The sequence below is a fragment of the Lonchura striata genome, chromosome 28 (genome assembly GCF_046129695.1).
Source record: "Lonchura striata isolate bLonStr1 chromosome 28, bLonStr1.mat, whole genome shotgun sequence".
Classification (NCBI taxonomy): Eukaryota; Metazoa; Chordata; class Aves; order Passeriformes; family Estrildidae; genus Lonchura; species Lonchura striata.
In genome coordinates, this window is record NC_134630.1 from 7,300,389 (window position 1) to 7,320,103 (window position 19,715).

At 48.0% G+C, this 19,715-nt stretch overlaps 1 protein-coding gene across 1 annotated transcript in view; it reads right to left on the reverse strand.

Annotated features, from left to right (window-relative positions):
* The window catches only part of COMP (cartilage oligomeric matrix protein), a 43,382-nt gene that overhangs the window by 23,317 nt on the left and 350 nt on the right, over positions 1 to 19,715 (reverse strand). Inside the window, exons 2-6 of the mRNA XM_077788857.1 lie at positions 16,914 to 17,848; positions 15,475 to 15,603; positions 14,157 to 14,287; positions 3,434 to 3,535; positions 2,147 to 2,200 (exon numbers count right to left, since the gene is read on the reverse strand). Of these exons, the coding sequence (XP_077644983.1) occupies positions 2,147 to 2,200; positions 3,434 to 3,446 (67 nt within the window). The 5' untranslated portion in view covers positions 3,447 to 3,535; positions 14,157 to 14,287; positions 15,475 to 15,603; positions 16,914 to 17,848. The remainder of the gene's footprint in view (positions 1 to 2,146; positions 2,201 to 3,433; positions 3,536 to 14,156; positions 14,288 to 15,474; positions 15,604 to 16,913; positions 17,849 to 19,715) is intronic.

Sequence of the window (19,715 nt, forward strand, 5' to 3'; positions counted from 1 at the left end):
TACAAAACTGAGGGGAAAAAAGGTGAATTGCAGCTTTTTCTCATTTCCCAGCAGGAAACACAGACAGGACAGACAAATCCACCCTGGGGCAGCTGAGGAAAAAGTGGAAAAACTTCCAAGAATTTCCCAATCCCAAGAAGAATTCCAGGTGGGAGGAAAGGCCTGGAACATTCCTGGAGTTTGGCCTGGAAATGCAGCAAAAAAAAACCCCAAAAAGCAAACAGGAGAGGCTGAGGGAAACCCCAGGAAACAGAAGCTCAGTCTTTGAGAAGAGGGAGCAGCAGGAATTTGGGATATTTACAGAAAATGGGATTTTTTACCTCAGACCTCCCAAGCTCCAGGTCCCTGTGGTGACCGGGCCCAGCCCTGAGGGCGCTGCTGGGCCCACACAGGCCCTGGAAGAAACAATAAATAATAAATCACAAATATTCCCGGTTTGCTGTGCCAGGAATGATGGAATTTATGGGTTTTTACCCTTTTTTTTTTGCAGGCAATTCCCACTGGAAATGAGGGAATTTGGACTCAGTGGCATTTGGGTGGCACATCCAGCCAAGGGCTGAAGGGTTTGATCCTTGTGGGATCAAAATATTGGAATTTCCCTGGTTTTAGCATTTGTGGATAAATCAACCCTCTGTCAATATCATTATCGTCATCATTATCAATCATTATCATTACCATTATCATTATCATTATCATATATTGGAATTTCCCTGGTTTTAGCATTTGTGGATAAATCAACCCTCTGTCTATATCATTATCATCATCATTATCATTATTATTATCATCATTATCATTATCATTATCATTATCATTATAATATATTGGAATTTTCCTGGTTTTAGCATTTCTGGATAAATCAACCCTCTGTCAATATGATTATCATGATCATGATCATGATCATTATCATTATCATATATTGGAATTTCCCTGGTTTTAGCATTTGTGGATAAATCAACCCTCTGTCAATATCATTATCATCATCATTATCATTATTATCATTATCATTATTATCATCACTATCATCATCATAATTATAATGATCATCATTATCATCATTATTATTATCATCATAATTATCATGATCATCATTATCATTATTATTATCATCATCATTATTATTAATGCTATTATTACCATTATTATTGTTATTATTATTATTATTATTAAAGACAAAAAATAGGATTTTTTCCCCACTGCTATCCTGAGGGAAAATCTGCTTTATAATCTGGATTTTCCAGTAACAAATGAGGAGTGAGTGAGGAGGAATTGCCTGTGCCACATCCCTCAGGGATCAAATCCTTCACCCGGAGCTGTGAGAACTGGGGCTCATCCAGCTGGGGAGGGCAGGAGCAGCCAGGAAAATCCCGAATTTTCACATTCCCACTCCTGGGAAAGGCAGCAGTCCCTGTTCTGGCAGCGCAGAGTGAAGGAAAAACACATTGCTTATCAGAGGCGTGAATAAAAAAGGGGTTTTGCCAAGTATTCATGGGAAAAAAATGAGTTTTTTAAACTGTGGAAAAGTCATAAAAGTGCAGAAAGAAAGAGATGTAATTCCCATGGAATGAAGAGTGGACAGGGTCACTCGTGAGAGACACAACTGACCAAAAATCTGCTTTGTGTGGGGAGCAGAGAGACCCCAAAATCCTCATTTTTGCAGGAAAAAAAAAAAAGTGGGATCATGGAATCATGGAATGGCCTGGGTTGGAAGAGCCTTAAAATTCCCATCCACAGATAGCAGATTTTATTTCTATATTTGAAATGCATTTTCAATGAATTTTGATGTATTTATTGATCAAATAAATCCGCATTAAAAATAAGCACCCAAACCAAAGCCTTGAAAGTTGGGTCTCCAGTGAATTTTGGGTTTCTAAATTTTCAGTGGCCCCAATTGCCAAAATTCTGGAGAGGAAAAATCACTTTGGGATTGCTCTGTGACCTCCAGCCAGGCAGGGAGGGAGTTTTTTAAAATTTAAATCCCATCAGGAGTGCCTCTGGACAGAGCTCAGCACCTCCAAAATCCCATTTTATAACCCTATAAACCGATCATAACAATAGGCCTATTCTTATATATAAGGGTGGTTTCATTATATATTTAAATAACCACATTTTCTATTATTTCTGTTATTTAACAGCCAAATTAACTCACCAAAACCACACAATCGACAAGCCAGGTCATTTCCTTTGGGCTTTTTGCTCCAGGCTGAAAGAAACCCCAATAATTGACATTTAAAGGAATGAAGGCTCCTGCATATCAAGGCAATTTTTTCTATTTTTCATTTTTTTTTCCCCATTTTCATCCTTTTAGAAACCCAAAGGAATTTTTCTTCAGGCTGCAGCAGATTTTTGGGATCAGCTGTGAGGGCAGCAAAGCTCAGCAGAGCTGGTTGCTCCTGCCTTGAGCTGAGCAGTTGGTGGGCTGAGGTCATTCCCACCTTTATTTTCCTTTATTTTCCTTGGATTCACCTGATTCCTTCCTAAATCCCTGTAAATCACCTCCAAGCCAGCTCAGGAGCAGAAAACTTTGCTTGTTCCTGCTGAAAAAACCCAAATTCAGAAGGAGCTGATGGGGAAACATCTCCCAGCCTGGAGCAGGATTATTATTGAAGCTTTACTGAAAAAAAAAATCAAAATATGCAGCAGAAAATGTTTATTTGGGGTGGTTTTTGGGTTTTTTTTTGAAGTCTGGGCACTGCCAGGTTCGTTACACCTTTTTTTCCTGCCTGGAGCTGACATCACAAATGAGAGGAGCTCACAAACAAACAACAAAAAAGCAAAGCTCCTGCTGCCTGAAAGTTGAAATATTTTCCATTTCTCTGTTTTGAACTGGCCTCTGCCAAGTGAAGGACAAAAGTCAGAAGGAGGAAAAATGTTATTTTTCAGCCTTGGAAGGTCAGGTTCTAAAAATAAGTGGAAAACATCTCCGGCCTGGAGCTGGGGTGAGAAGGGTTTCAGAGGGGCTCTGATGCATTTCTGGGGTAAAAATCCAAATTATAGAGGAGATACAAGGAAAGCCTTCAAAAAAAGTCTCATTTTCCTCACAGTTTGGGCTTCCAAAGGTTTTTAAATGCTTCCAGTCAGTGAAATCCCCAGTTTTAAGGGATGCCTTTCAAAGCCATTCCTCCTTTTATTCCCCAGGGCCTCCAGGAGCAGATTTGGAAAACCTGCAGTGTAATTCCATGTTTTCCTAGGATCCTGGAATCCCAATAAACCCCAATAAACCCCCAAAAATCGCAATAAATATCAGTAAATATCAATAAACCCCAATAAATGCCAATAAAGAACAATAAACCTTAATAAGTCCCAATAAACCCCAATAAACCCCAATAAATTCTGATAAATATCAATAAACCCCAATAAACCCCAATAAATCCCAATAAATCCCATAAATCCCAATAAATCCTAATAAAAATGACGTTTGGAAGCTCAACCTTACTTGGAAGAACCATCCAGGTCCCAGGGTGCCAGTCCCTGTCTTCCTCTGCAAGGTGGCCCAGCCTTGCCAGGGTTCAAATTCCATAAACGGGGAAGAAAACAGCTGGAGAAAGAAAGGACCGAGTAAAGAAATTAGGGGTGAAGTTAAAAAATTCAGGGTGAAGTTAAAAAAATAAAGGATGAAATTTAAAAAATTAAGGATGAAGTTGAAAAAAAAAAAAGGATAAAGTTAAAAAAAATTAAGGCTAAATTGCACAATGGAGCTGCCCCCAGGTTTAATTCACTTTGCCTCTGATGAAATGGAAAATCAAAGCATTAAAGTGATTTTAAAAAGGTCTTTAAGGCCTCGCTTTCCTGAGGAATTCGGAGTTTGAGACACAAAGCAGACTGCAGCAGGCTGGGACTCCTCAAAGCTGTGACAAAGCACAGCCCTCAGTGCATTATTCCACGGATGGGCTGCCCTTCCCATGGATTAATGGATTTATTTCTAATATTTGCATCACGCTGGGTGTTTATCTCACATAATCACTGCTGCTACTGCTGTCCATTATTAACGAATGAATTAATGAATGGCTCCAGGTCGTTAGCTGGCAGCAGCTCTGAGGGGATCCTTTTGGAATCTGTTTGTTGGGATTGTTTTAGCAACGGGTGAGATCGGGGTTTGAACACGATCAGGCTGGAAAATCCTGTTTGAGCAGGCTTTTAAAAAAGGATGAAAAAAAGGAAAAAAAAAAAATGCAAGGTTTTTGTTTTGTCTGGGAGCAGAAAGGTGGGCCAGGAAGGAGGATCCTGCCTCCAGCTGCAGTGTCCAGCTGTTCCCATGGAGTATTTGGGAATTTGCAGATGGAGCATCCAAAGTGTGAAATTCGGATTTCTTCGTGGGGTTTTTGATGGATTTGCTCCTGGTGAAGCGGTTCAGGCTGGTCCCAGTTCAGAGCACAGAATTCCAGGCTGGTCCCAGTTCAAATCACAAAATTCCAGGCTGGTCCCAGTTCAAATCACAGAATTCCAGGCTGGTCCCAGTTCAGAGCATAGAATTCCAGGCTGGTCCCAGTTCAAATCACAAAATTCCAGGCTGGTCCCAGTTCAAATCACAGAATTCCAGGCTGGTCCCAGTTCAGAGCATAGAATTCCAGGCTGGTCCCAGTTCAGAGCACAGAATTCCAGGCTGGTTTGGGTGGTGGATCCTGGATATCTGCTGGATCCCGCATCTCTGCTGGATCCCAGATTTCTGCTGGATCCCAGAGCTCTGCTGGGTCCCACATCTCTGCTGGATCCCAGATCTCTGCTGGATCCCAGACCTCAGCTGATCCCAGATCTCTCTCTGCTGGATACCAGAGCTCTGCTGGATCCCTGCTGATCCCAGATCTCTGCTGGATCCCAGAGCTCTGCTGGATCCCAGAGCTCTGCTGGATCCCCATCTCTGCTGGATCCCAGATCGCTGCTGGATCCTGGAGCTCTGCTGGATCCCCATATCTGCTGGATCCCCATCTGTGCTGGATCCCAGATCTCTGCTGGATCCCGGATCTCTGATTAATCCCAGATCTCTGCTGGATCCCGGATCTCTGCTGGATCCCAGAGCTCTGCTGGATCCCGGATCTCTGCTGGATCCCGGATCTCTGATTAATCCCAGATCTCTGCTGGATCCCGGATCTCTGCTGGATCCCGGATCTCTGAGTAATCCCAGATCTCTGCTGGATCCCGGATCTCTGATTAATCCCAGATCTCTGCTGGATCCCAGATCTCTGATTAATCCCGGATCTCTGATTAATCCCAGATCTCTGCTGGATCCCGGATCTCTGCTGGATCCCGGATCTCTGCTGGATCCCGGATCTCTGCTGGATCCCGGATCTCCCCGTGCCCCCCCAGCTCTGCAGCCATCCCCGGGCCCACCCGGTGACCCCACCACCCGAGCCTGGTGCCAGCAGGGTCCTGTCCCAGCACAACAGCCGGGACTCACCTGGGCTCGGCCAGGCCGAGGCCAGGAGGCCCAGGAGGTGCCCCTGGCTGTCAGGGTGACCTCAGGAGGGTAAAAATCCTCATTTCCAGCCCCGCAGCCAGAGGAGTCTGAATGTGCAGGCTCGGCTTCTCAAGGGTGTTATTTTCCTTTATCTAGAACATTCTTTCTCTGCCCTGCTGAGCTCTGGCCAGCAGCTCGGCTGTGGCATTCTGCCTGCCCTCTAGGGCATTTTATACTAAAATTTACACATTTTATACCCAAAACCACGTGTGCTATATTTACAATAAGGTGGCAATATCAATCATTTATGTTGGGCAGCGTGTCCCTACCTTAAACCAACAGAAAAGTGTCACCAGCACAGCAAAGCGTGGAGGGCGAGGAGAAGGAGAAGAAGGCCAGGACATGCCCAATCCATCTTGAACCCTTGAACCCCATTCTAAAACCCCAAAATTCTTATTTTCCACCCTGTGTTAATCCAACTCCCACACTGCTCAAACCCTTGTGGCTTGGGATTCCTCACAGAGTTGGCAGCTAAAATGGAAGCCACGGGTGTTTGTGACTTGGTGCCAAGGTGCCCGAGATCCCTGCCGGGGTCTGGGGACAGCCAGAGGGAGGAGCTGGGCTCCCACAGTGCCCCAAAGTCCCCCCAGCCCTGGAGGGGACAAATCCCAGGAGAGGCCGGGTCGGGAGGAGCTGGGGCCCATCCTGCCCAGAAGGAGCCCTGAGGATGGGGATGGGAATGAGGGAATGTGGGGATGAGGGGATGTGGGAATGAGGGAATGAGGGAATGAGGGAATGAGGGAATGAGGGAATGTGGGGATGAGGGGATGAGGAAATGTGGGGATGAGGGAATGTGGGGATGTGGGGATGAGGGAATGTGGCGATGTGGGGATGTGGGGATGTGGGGATGAGGGAATGTGGGGATGAGGGAATGAGGGGATGTGGGGATGTGGGGATGTGGGGATGTGGGGATGAGGGAATGTGGGGATGAGGGAATGAGGGGATGTGGGGATGTGGGGATATGGGGATGTGGGGATGTGGGGCTTGGGGATGTGGGGATGTGGGGATGAGGGAATGAGGGGATGTGGGGATGAGGGAATGAGGGAATGAGGGAATGTGGGGATGAGGGAATGAGGGAATGAGGGGATGAGGGAATGAGGGAATGAGGGAATGTGGGGATGAGGGAATGAGGGAATGAGGGGATGAGGGAATGAGGGAATGAGGGGATGAGGGAATGAGGGAATGAGGGGATGAGGGAATGAGGGAATGAGGGGATGAGGGAATGAGGGAATGAGGGAATGAGGGGATGAGGGAATGAGGGAATGAGGGGATGAGGGAATGAGGGAATGAGGGAATGAGGGAATGAGGGGATGAGGGAATGAGGGGATGAGGGAATGAGGGAATGAGGGAATGAGGGGATGAGGGAATGAGGGAATGAGGGGATGAGGGAATGAGGGAATGAGGGGATGAGGGAATGAGGGAATGAGGGGATGAGGGAATGTGGGGATGTGCCCGAGGCACCCAGCCCCATCCATGGCGCAACCCCAGCCCCAGGCGGGCGCCGAAATCCCCGCAGGAAACGGCCCTGCATTTTTTCCTGCGCTATTCACGGCGATTTCTAGCAGGGATAATAAAAGATTTGGAGCTCTGGATTAGGCTCATTTGTAACAATGAGCTCCTCTTCCTCCAGCAGCCAGCGGGAGCTCAGACACGCCGAGGAAAGCGGGAATAATTCACTGGAATTGTGCTGGGAAATCGGGGGAGGCTGAGGGATGTTTTGTCTGAGAGAGGTGCAAAGTGATGAGAGAGCGAAGCCATCACTGCGTGCTGGGAATTGCTGGGACTTCCATGCTCAGAGTCTTCAGCTTTTCCCACTGAAAGTCCTTTGGCTGTGATCTCGCTTTCTTTTTTTTGGGATTTTCTCCCGAAAAACACTTCCCAGAGTCATAATGACAATAACACAGATTTACTGCTCCGTGTTCCCAAAACTCCCTGGGATGGCAGAGCTTAAAAACAAATACTCTTCGAAGCAGCCCGGCTTTTCCTTTTCCCCTAAATGATGAATCCCACTGATGTCTGTGGTCAAAGCTCCTGAATTTTGGAAGCCGGGGTCTCCAGGCAGGAGTAAACAGGAGCTGGCTCCTCCAGGCAGGACTGGAAGTGCTCAGGGCTCTGAGATCACGGGGGAGGTGGGCAGACAGCACGTCCACGCTTTAATAGCTCTGGGACCTCTCTCCGGGAGCACTGAGCTGGCTTTGAACGCATCCCAAGGATTATGAACTCCAAAGGAACATCTGGCACGGAGAAGCCTGGAGCTCAGGGATCCTGGGGATCTCCTCGCTGCTGGAGCTGCCTGCGGGCTGTGGGCTCTGGGGCTGCACAAAAATCCACGTTTTCTGTAGGGAAAATGGCATTTCCGTGACCCCGAGGATGGCTCGGACGAGGATTTGGTGTCCTCAGGTTGCTGCCTCCTGGCACAGCTGGGGACAGCCAGGACAGAGCTTCCACCTCTCCTTTCCACAGGGAGGATCCCAAGGAACCTGACAACATTCACCCCGAAAACAGGGACAGGGAGCACAGCCAAATCCAGGGGGAAAGGGAAATATTTGGGTTGGAACGCCGGAGAAAATCGGGTTTTTCCCAGGGAGCTGAGGAATGGATCCCCTGGAGATGGAGCTGGGCACAGCCTCCAGGGAAAATGGGGATGAGAAGTGGGGAACTGGGAATTTCCCAGGAATTGTGGCCACGCTGCCCCCAGAGCTGCCCTTTCCGTGGGCATCCCAAGGGAACTCCAGAGCTTTTCCATGCCAGGGCTTTTCTTAAGGGAACCTGCCCAAATCTCCTGAATACACAGCAAGAACCAACTTTTAATTAATTCATTCAAAATTAATGCCGCTTCTCTTGCTTCTTCCTCTCGCTGACTGCGATAGGGGCTGGGTTTCCCCTCCAAATTTTCCCTTTTTCCATTAAAAAAGCCCTCCACAAATCCAGCAGGAAGATATCTGAGATAATTTAACAGCTGGAAAAAGGCAAACCCAGCAATCAGGTCTTTTCAGGACACCAGTGATCAAAGAGGTGCTCTGTACAAATGATTTTGCAGCCAGCTCTTGGCAGGAGACAGAAACCTTTTCCCTGCTGGAAATGAGATTTAAGTTGTAAGGAGAGGAAAAAGGATCGATCACTGTGTGTTAATTCCCTTTCTCCCAACTGGAAATACTGAGTGGGACAGAGAAAAGGGGGCAAATAAATTGATTATCGAATGTAATATTCTCTGTCTTGTCTCAGGGAGAGATTAAATTCACTTAAATTCACTTAAATTTGGTTTTAATAGGAGTCATTTAACACTTGTGTGAAGAAAAAGAGCTTTTTCTTATATAGGAAAATGGGGGAGAAAACCTTTCTGAATTACAATGCGACCTCTCCAGGATAGGTGGGGTTTTTTGCAGTGGAATGGGGAGATTTGTGAAGAACACAAAGAAAAGAGGGGTGGAGGAAGCACCAGCAAGTTCTCCATGCTGTTCTTTGAAGTGGTCTTGTTGTCCTTGGGTAAAACGAGAATCTTGAACAAGAAAATGGATTTATTATCAAATTCTCCCTCTTCTGGGGGTGGTGGAGCAGAGCTTTGTCTCCATCCTTTTTTCCTGTCCCCCTCTCAGCTGATATTTCATCCCCAGCACACCAGAAGGAAGTTTTCTTCCTCAAAAAACTGCTTTTAATTCCTTTGGGAGCTGCTCCCAAAATCCCGAGCACGGAAGGATGGAGCAGAGAGGGACAATCCCAGGACAGCCCCTGGTGTGTCAGCTCCTCACCTCTGCCCCCTTCCCAGGGATTTCCTGAGGCATTCCAGAGGTTTTCCAGCCAGGATAATGCTGGCTGTGAGCAGGATGAGTGCACAGAGATGCTCTGGGCATGGGCAAGGACAGGGACACCTGCAGGATTCCTCACCCTGTCCTTTGTCTCTCTCCAAAGAAAGATTTCTTCCAATAAAAAGGTGAATTTCCAAATGAGAAAGAGAGGGAATTCCAGAAATAAAAACCTGCAGCAGTTGAACAGTGGGAGACAATTCCACGCAGGAGAATCTTCTCAGTCTGGACCTGCAGCTCCTTCCTGAAGGCAATTAACGAATGTAAATCAAAATAATTCATTAAAGAGGCTCAAACAAACAGCTGCACTCGTGGAAATGCTCTTTTCACCCCCTCATGGCTTCTGGGACAACCACTGGGTTCCCAAATCCATCTTTTTCCTGACTCCCACCCCCTCAGCTCCCCTTATCACCCATCTCCTCTCTCACACACGTTTTATTTTGCTCAGCTTCGAGACATTACAGATTCTTGGCCCCATCTGCAGATGGTGCTGCTTTGGACATCCTCGATGAGCTCAGAGGAAAATTCTGCATCATCCAGGCTCTGGGCTTGTTTTGGGGTTTTTGGTCACTTCCAGAGAAATGGAAAAACGGCGTGTGCAGGCTCACAAGGGATGGGAAGCTCTCCAGAAAGAAGGAGGATGGAGACTGACCCAAACCTCTGGAGTTTTCTGGAAAATCTCAGCCCCAGAAGTCTCCCAGGAATGACCTGGCTCTGCGGAGTGCTGGCAATGCCTTCTCCCGACCCCACCCAGAGCTGAAAAACAGCCTCAAGGGCAAACCTGCTCTTTTTCCATAATAATTTTCAGGATGATGGGCTGTGGAGAGATCCAGAGTCAGCCCTTGCTTCATCTGAACTGCTCTTCCTACCCAAAAATTGCAAGGGCACAGGTTTGGCCTGATTGCGACGGTCCCAAATTCCTTTAATTTGAATTCCAGATGGAGACCACGTCAATCCCCTGCATTTTTGCAGCGTTCCCTCCATAAAGTTCCAATTCCTTTTGGCCAGCACAGGGTCAGGTTCTTGCCTGAGCTTCCCCTCGAGCCAGAGCATGTTGGGTGCTCATCGACAGCCAGAGAAGTACCCACCAGGAGAGAGAATTCCAGGAGCTCTCCCTGAATTCCAGCTGCCTCCTGGACATCTCTGCAGCCTTGGAGTGCTTTCTGCACAAGCCATTCCGGCCTGCACCACTTCTTCCAGGAAAAGCTCACAGGATTCCAGGAATCCCACGCTCAGGTGGAGAAACGGGAATGACAAAAGCAACTTTTTCTGCTGGCACAGTTGAGTGTCCCGGACACAAAAGGCAGCAAAAGCTGCTGAGATTTCCCCAGGAAATCAAATATCCAGGCATGGCTTGGAGAGGGGAACTTCTGGAAAAGAGGAAAGAACAAGCCTAACCCTGTAGACTCAGCAAAATCTGATCTCACAGCCTGAGCTCATTCCTGGCTCCCAGCACAGCGGGAAGAGAAGTTGTTCCTGGGGAGCTCCAAGTCCTAAATCTCCTCCTGAAACAGGAGCTGTTTGTCATTTCCAGCTGCAGGTGCCCCTTCCTCCGCTTGCTTTGTTGGGTTTTTTCCCCCCAGCTGAGGTTTGTGGTGGAACAGGGAACGAGAAAAGGACAAAATGTGCGAGGCTTTATCCAAGGCTGAGCAAGCCTCAGCTTTCTATGGCTGGATTAGTGGGAATTCAATTAAAACCCCATGGAAAGGGCTGAGGCTACAGCCTGGCCTGAGGGTGATCCTCCATTTCAGCCCGTGAGGGAGAAACCCCACAAAGCAGTTTTTAGATGGTATTTTTGATGTCCAAATCCACTGGAACAACGTCCCTTGGTTGTTTCAGCCTTTTGGCCTTCTCAGGCAAAGGATGTGGATGCAGATTTTGGCTGGATTTGGGTTAAATCCCAGGAGAAGAGCTTGGGATCACTTTGGGATCACAGTTTGGGGTCACAACAATCCTTCAGGCTGTTCCTGTGCTCCAGGATCTGGCTTCTGACTTCCAGACAAGAGGAGTGAAAACCCTGTCCAGGGTTTGAACATCTTCCTCCCCTCCATTTCCTTGGAATCTTCATGCTCACAGAAAATTCCAGGGTTTTTAGCCACTTTTCTTCAGGGTTATTCTGATTTGGTTTTCCACCATGACCTTCCACGCTTTGGACTTTCCATTTTGCTGCAGTTTCTCCCCACCCTGGCTGCTGGCCCCGGGCTCTGTTTGCCCAAACTCGAACATTATTTTTCAGCTGAAATGACATCATGGCTGAAGTGCTGTTTAAAATTATTGCTCTCCAGACCTCCCTCACATCCCCTTTTGCAATCCCCTCTTCCAGCAAAGCCGTGTTCTCATCTGGAGCCAGGAAGGGTGGCCTAGAACTGGAATGTCTTGTCCACATCCATCCCAGGACTTCTGCTCTGCCCTCATCCTATAGCCAAAAAAAAAAAAAATCCAATTGAACTTTTCAAATTTTTAATAACACTTGCTAACAACTCCATAAAAATAATTCTGTGTTCTGGGCCCTCTCCACATGACATCAGGCTGATGGATTTCTGGGCCAGGCTCCCGAGGCCGTTTGCAGCCTTCTGTTTGCTCATAAATCAAGGCCAGCGGTGCCGTTTTTAGCAGAAGCGGCCCAGTTCAGAGTTTCCAGACTCCTCCATGGGTTTGCTGTGCTGCCACAGGCCCTGCTCCGAATCCAGCAGCTCCACCAGGCCACACGTCCACCGGAGCACCTGTGGCAGGCTCTGGAATGGCTCTGCTGGTGATTCTGAAGGGACCAGCATGGCAGAAGTCCTTCTCCCCGAATTTCCACGGCCTTTGCAGCGTTATTCCCTGTCCAGCTGGCCGCCCTTCCCGGTGGGAACGCTGCCTCCTTGCACGGAGCAGCTGCTGAGGTGTTTCCAGCACGATCCTGAGGCGCAGCCAGCGCCCAGCGCCGCCGGGCTGGGGGCAGGATCCTCCCCAGGCTGTGGGAGCACGTGGAAAAGGGACGAGCCAGCATCCTTGGCAAAGGGAGCAGCTGGAAGAGCCCTGAGCATCGGTGGGACGAGGGGAAACCTCCCAGCACGGATCCAGAGTTCAAGGGTCCCTCTGTTTTGGGGTGTCGGTGCCCTCTGGGGTGGGAATGTTCCCCCTGGGGGATGTGGGGCAGCCTGGGAGCCCACAGCCGCCTTGATCTCGTCCCAGGCTGTTTGATGGCATTCCTGGGTTCATTTCCAAGCAGCTCCTGACTTCTGGGAAGGCCTCACAGAACTACACTGAGACCATTCACGGCCTGAGGGCAGCCCTGGCTGGGTTCCTCCAGAAATCCACAGAATTCTGCAAGGAAAACATTCCTTCCCCTTCCTAAAACCGCCCCCCCAGACACGACAAACAGCTCCTTGGAAAGGCCTTCCACGGTGGCAAAACAACTGCGACACCCAACCCTTTTGGGGTCCCTCAATTCTGCTTGATTTTTGTTCAGCAAAAATGAAAAAGAAACGTACACTTGATGAAATATCACCAGTTTTTCCTACAGGTGTGGAAGCAGAAATGACTTTACATTCCTTCTTTTTCAAATTTGGACTATTTGCAAGGAGAAGATAAGGCCAAGCTGGGCAAATTTAACATCAAAAGGGACTGAAAAGGAAAATTCTTCAGGGACGGAGGCCAGAAAATTAAATTTTCCAGTTTCAGAGCATTTTTGGATGAGGGTGTTTAATCCTGGAGCCCTCCTGGAAGTCCTGGTGTGGCCAAACACACCGTGGACACTCAGCCAAATCCCAATTATTGATTCCTTACATTAAGAGCCAAATTAAGATTTCTCCACAGCAGGAAAGAAGGATTTCCTTGGGAGGATTTATTTTCTATGCAGAGAATGTAAATATGTTATTCCCTTACACTGAAAGCACAGAAAAAGCCAGGGTGGGACTCCAAAATTCCTGATTTTGAAGTGATTTTTTTTTGTGCTTTGAAGATGCAAACCCAACCTCAGGTTTAACCCTGAGCGTTCTGCCCGCCCCAGAATTAAAAACCTGCATCAGCACGAAATCTGAGGAGAAGTCAGCTATCACCACATCCGAAACCTGCTGAAAGTGCACCCAATCCCAAATTTCCAGGGGATAACCTGGAAATCCCCCATTTTCCTCTCTTTCTGGGGAGGCTCAGCAGCCCCACACACACATCCCAGCCTGTGGGAGCCTGGATTTTCCATTACTCCACAATCACCTCCATCTGCCCAGGAAGGCTGCCAGCAATCCCAACAAACAGGGACATTTTGGAGCCCATCAAGAGCTCCACATTTTGTTTTTAAGCTCAGCTCCAACAACATCTGCTTTGGAGAAATCCCTTTTTTTAATTTTTTTTACATTTTATTCCCCCAAGAGCTGTCTATGCCCCTTTGGAAATTGAGGATTTTTAACAATTCTGCTCCTTCCAGAGGCAGCTTTAATAGGGAACAGATCCTCCCAAAGATCTCCTTGAATAAATTCAGGAATTCCAGCATTTTTTCCCTTGGATTTTAGGAACTCTTGGCTTTTTCTTGGTGAGTTTTAACTTCACATGGTGATTCTGCAGCTAAAAACCTAAAAAAGGCACAAGTTCTGTCCATAAAAAGCTTTTTTCCCTACATTAATTCCTCCAATCCAGGTCCTGTCCTGTTGTTTCAGACCTTTTCAAGGGAAGGGAATTTTAACACGATTTTGGAGAGAAGGATTTCAAGTTTCCCACTGAAACTCAGTATTTTTAATTCTTATTTTAATATTCAACCCTAATTTATTGGAGTTTACTTATTTATTTATATATAGCATCCATTTGGAGCTGGTTTAGAGCACCAAATTTCATTTCCTTTTCATCTCCTGCTGTTATTTTTTATTATTTATCTTTTATTATCTGTTAGCTTTTATTATCTGCTATCTTTTAATGTCACTCACCATCCTTAATTTCTGAGAACTTTCTTCATTCAAAATCCTTGGATTTTGGCTAAAATCTTCTCCTCCTTTTCCCTCATGGAGTTACATCCCTGTGACTTGTTCTGGGAATATTTGTGTATCCCCAATTAAACCTGCAGATAAAGCAGAATTAATCAGATTTATCACAATTTGCTGAAAAACAAAAAAAACAATCATGAGGAAAAACCCTTTTCTGCAAATCTTCCCCGCTGAAATCAGAGCTGGATTTGCATTTCCTGTTGTACTAAAGTTTCTGGTAAATTAAAGACATTCTTACACTTATTTAATAACACTTTTTGGAGATGTTCTTAGCTTGTGAAAGCATTCTGGGTATTAACGGGTAAAAATACAAAAATAAATATTAAAACATTAAGTTATATAAATAAATATAAAATTAGGTATATACAATAATATACAAATATGAGTATAAAATTATAAAATATAGAGATACAATATTATATAATATTAATAGAAATAGTTATTAAATATATAAAAGTATAAATATTTTTAAATGACCACTCAGGGTCCCAGCACTCAATGGGCCTTTTAGTGTGATATTAAAATGTTGTCACATTGTAAAATGCAAGACTGAAGTCCATAAAGTTATAATTCTTAAAAAATAAGGGATTTTTCCTCCCATTTTCCTTTTTTCCAGCGTTTTTATCCCAATCCCAGCCTGCCCAGCCAGGGCTGGAAGTGAAGCTTTGCTGCCATTAAGGATGAGTCCCTAAAAATCCACTCTGCATTAATTCCAATGGATTCCAGTCCATTTCAGGACTGGGATCTTTAACTCCACAAGAGCCCACGAAATATTCAATATTTACTTCAGGGGCTTTCATGGGGCCTTTGTTCCATGCAGGAATTTTATGGATCTGGGATTTCCTGGCATTTGCATCATCAGCTGTTAATTAGTGAAAATTCCCTGGGAATAAACAGAAATACCTCCCCAGCCTCCATAAACAAAAAATCAGTGGGAATAAACAAAAATACCTCCCCAAACCCACAAAATCCTGTGGGATTTGTTGCTCCAGGATGGAACAAAATCCCAGCCAGCCCAACCTCTCCCTGTGCTGACATTCCAAAGGGAAAAAGCTGATGGGAAATGAGGAAAATCTGTGGGGGGGGAAAAAAACTATTTTAACTATTCAGGTTTCTCAGCCCATTATCTGTGAAGATTTTTTAAGGTTTAATGGGATGAATTTAGGATTTTAGGGATTTTGGAGGATTTTATGGGATTTGTAGGAATGCTGTGATCCCAGAAATTCCCAAACAAAAGGGAAATGTGTTGCTATGATCCCACCTCGAGCTGGTCCTTGGATTCTTTCTTCCCCAGCTCCTTTTGCTTTCCTTCTGTGTCCCTCTCGTGGTAACTCAGGAGAAATGGCACTGGAAAAACTCATTCCCAATTTTTTTCCCTATGGATTTAACCCTTTAGAAAAAGAATAATTATTACTTTACTGTAATTTTGTCAGCATTGAGAATATTTTAATTTTTTTAAAAAACAGATTTTTTTGTTATTCTTTCATTTATTGGTATTCAGGTGTGGTAAAATAAGTAAAAAATTAAGGTATTTTCATTTAGGATTTGTTTTAAGTAAAAAGGGAAGAAAAAAGGCAGAACACAGAGACAGGAAATGAAGAAAATTGAGCGTTTGGATGAAATTCTTTATTATGGAAGGCACTGGAAGAGATTGGTGTGGATTCTCCATCCCAAGGACAGCTTGGATGGGGTTGGAACAACCTGGGATAGTGGGAGGTGTCCCTGCCCGTGGGAATTGATGGGATTTAAAGTCCTTCCACCCCAAACCATCCTGGAATTCTGTGATTTTTAAACCCTCTGAGCTCCCTGAGCACTAAATAAAATTATGTGAACAGAGCAGGGAGGAGATAAAGCGATAAAATTGCTTCATCAACACCCTGGGTGCATTTATTGTCCTTAAAGAACACCCTGGGTGTATTTATTGTCCTTGAAGAACACCCTGGGTGCATTTATTGTCCTTAAGGAACATCCTGGGTGCATTTATTGTCCTTAAAGAACACCCTGGGTGCATTTATTGTCCTTCATCAACACCCTGGGTGCATTTATTGTCCTTAAAGAACACCCTGGGTGCATTTATTGTCCTTAAGGAACATCCTGGGTGCATTTATTGTCCTTAAAGAACACCCTGGGTGCATTTATTGTCCTTAAGGAACACCCTGGGTGCATTTATTGTCCTTCATCAATACCCTGGGTGCATTTATTGCCCTTCATCAACACCCTGGGTGCATTTATTGCTCTGGGTGGGAGCTCCCCTGAGCTCCTCCCTCCCCACCTGCTCCCTGCTCCACCCTCACTCCCCCTAACCCGAATTGTTCCATGCCAGGATAAAAATATCCCACTTTTCCCCCGTTTTGGCCAGCCTGGGCTCCATTGGCTGTGCCCCCCTCACGTCACAGAGCTCTTCCAGCCTTATCTCCATGGCTGGGAATTCCTGGAGACCAATCCCATCCCTGCCTTCCCCTCACAGCCCCGAGAGGAGGAGGAGGAGGAGGAGGAGGAGGATGCCAGCAAATCCCAGAGCTGCTGGGCTCTGGAATTCAAACCAGGTTCAAGGAAAGGCCTCTCCTTATTTCCAGGGCTGGGATTTCTCTCCAGCACCTCCAGCTGCTTGGGTTTGTCACTCCTCATCAGCACCTCGGCATAATCCCCTCTGCACCTCCTGCGAGCAGAAAGCATCTCTTAAAATATGAATTCACTCACGTTTTTATCTCCTTGTGAATCCCAGCTTCTGATCTGCAGGGCGACGGGAAACTCAGCAGCGTTTGCAGGGAGTTGTGCCAGTTTGTGCCCGTTTAAATTCCATACTGGCAGCACAGCAGTCAAGCCCAGTGAGTCACAGCCTCTCCTCTGCAGCAGCCCGGGGTTGAGGCAGAAAACTTGCACAAAACACCCAAAAAAAAAAAAAAAAAATACAGAAAATGCAGCCTGGCAGCTCTGCAGTCTGGCTGTGCATCCATTTTATCCTGAAAAGCTTCAAAGCGGCCCCCAGAGCTTCCAGCGCTGCGATGAAGCAGAGCCATCCCAAAATCCACGTGCCTCTGCTCTGCCTTGCTATAAAGAGAATTTCACCCTCCAGTTTAAACCAGTTTGGTTTTCCAGCTGCTTTTCCAGTGCTGGGGGATCTGCAGCTTCAGCACCTCAGACAGCAGCCCCGGAGTGTCCCCAGGGCCACCCTCGGGGGACAAACCCACAGAGGGAATTTCCAGCCTGTCCCTAAAGAGCTCTGCAGGCACAGGGAGAGCACAACTTTGATCCCTTTCCAAGACTTCTGAGGATTCTGTCAAGCAGCCAAACGTTAGGAGTGAGGTGTGTTTATTAATAAATAAAAGTGTTTGCAGCAAGCAGCCACCTGGCTTTGTACTATAATTTTTTCCCCCCGCTCCGGCTCCACTTTCATCTTCAAATGTTATTTTATGCTTCTCCCCGTTATGCTTTGGTCTGAACAGTTTATTCTGCTTCAAAGGAAGTTGAACTCAGTCTCTCTGCAGAAGTGGAGACTCCTGTGCTCCCTGGATTTGGTTTTTTCCCATCCTTTTGCTGCACAATATTCCCAGGACAAGGATGTTTTCCAATCTCCATCTTTTCAGCCCAGCAGCCGCAGATCTGGTACATGTTGTTTCAGGCTGGGCTTTATCCTACACCAAAAGCAAGAATATAAAATCCAAGTTATTTATAAGAGAAGATACATATTTGCATCTCAATGTGGACGGGAAAAGGCACTGAATATCCAGCCTTTCCCAACACTAAGAAGGGATTTATTGTGTTCTGATCGAATGGAATGAGGGTAAATTCTAAGTTTTTGGTTTATTTCAAGGTAGAAATGTTCTCTGCACGGCCCTGAGCTCAGAGAATGCCCAGTGCAGCACGCCCAGAGCAGCTCAGCCTTCACTCAGAGCTGTGGGGTATTACAGGTGGGACAGGAATTACAGCTGGAGCAGGAATTAATGTAATTCCCGCTCCTTAATTCCCACTTAACCCCGTGTCCCTCCCGCCAGCTCCAAGGGAACAGGCAGAGCTGGCAGCTTATGGTGGGCACAGGTGACCCCATTGTCACCACAGTGTCCCCGTGGCCTCAGAGTGCCCTGTGTCACCACGTCCCCTCAGAGTGACAGCTCACGAGCGCCCAGTGCCACCCCATCCCCTCAGTGACCCCTCACGAGCGCCCAGTGCCACCTCATCCCCTCAGTGACCCCTCACGAGCGCCCAGTGTCACCCCATCTCCTCACAGTGACCTGTCCATCCCCTCACAGTGACCTGTCCATCCCCTCAGTGACCCCTCACGAGTGCCCAGTGCCACCCCATCCCCTCAGAGTGACCACCCCATCCCCTCACAGTGACCCCTCAGGAGTGCCCAGTGCCACTCCATCCTCTCACAGTGACCCCTCACGAGTGCCCAGCCACCCCATCCCCTCACAGTGACCCCTCACGAGTGCCCAGTGTCACCCCATCCCCTCAGAGTGACCACCCCATCCCCTCACAGTGACCTGTCCATCCCCTCAGAGTGACCTGTCCATCCACTCAGTGACCCCTCAGGAATGCCCAGTGCCACCCCATCCCCTCACAGTGACCTGTCCATCCCCTCAGTGACCCCTCACGAGTGCCCAGCCACCCCATCCCCTCAGAGTGACCACCCCATCCCCTCAGTGACCTGTCCATCCCCTCAGTGACCCCTCACGGGTGCCCAGTGCCACCCCATCCCCTCACAGTGACCCCTCACGAGTGCCCAGTGCCACCCCATCTCCTCACAGTGACCTGTCCATCCCCTCACAGTGACCTGTCCATCCCCTCAGAGTGACCCCTCACGAGTGCCCAGTGCCACTCCATCCCCTCACAGTGACCTGTCCATCCCCTCACAGTGACTTGTCCATCCCCTCAGAGTGACCTGTCCATCCCCTCAGTGACCCCTCACAAGTGCCCAGTGCCACCCCATCCCCTCAGAGTGACCTGTCCATCCCCTCAGTGACCCCTCACAAGTGCCCAGTGCCACTCCATCCTCTCACAGTGACCCCTCACGGGTGCCCAGCCACCCCATCCCCTCACAGTGACCTCTCCACCCCCTCAGCCCCCGCCCCTCATCTCGATCTCCCATTGGCCGCCGCACCCGTCACTCACCGCCAAACCCCGCCCCTTCCCTCCGCGCGCCGCTCCCTCCCGCCCTCCCTCTCACCTCACCATCCCATTGGCCGCCACACCCGTCACTCAGCGCCAAGCCCCGCCCCCTCCCCGTGCGGGCTGCGTGGGCGCGCAGCGCGCCCCCTGGCGGCCGCGCCGCGCCGCGCCTCCCCTCCCCGGTGCGTGCTGCGCGTGCGTCACGCCCCCCACCCCCCCCGCGCGCGCGCGCGCTGCCGCCGGCGCGTCCTCCCCCCCCCGCCCCCCCGCGCGCGCGCGCGCTCCGCGTCACCGCTCACGGGCCTGGCGCGCGGCGGCCGCGGCCGCACGGACCGACCGACCGACCGACCGACCGAGCGACCGAGCCCGGCCGCACTCCCGGGCCCGCTCCGC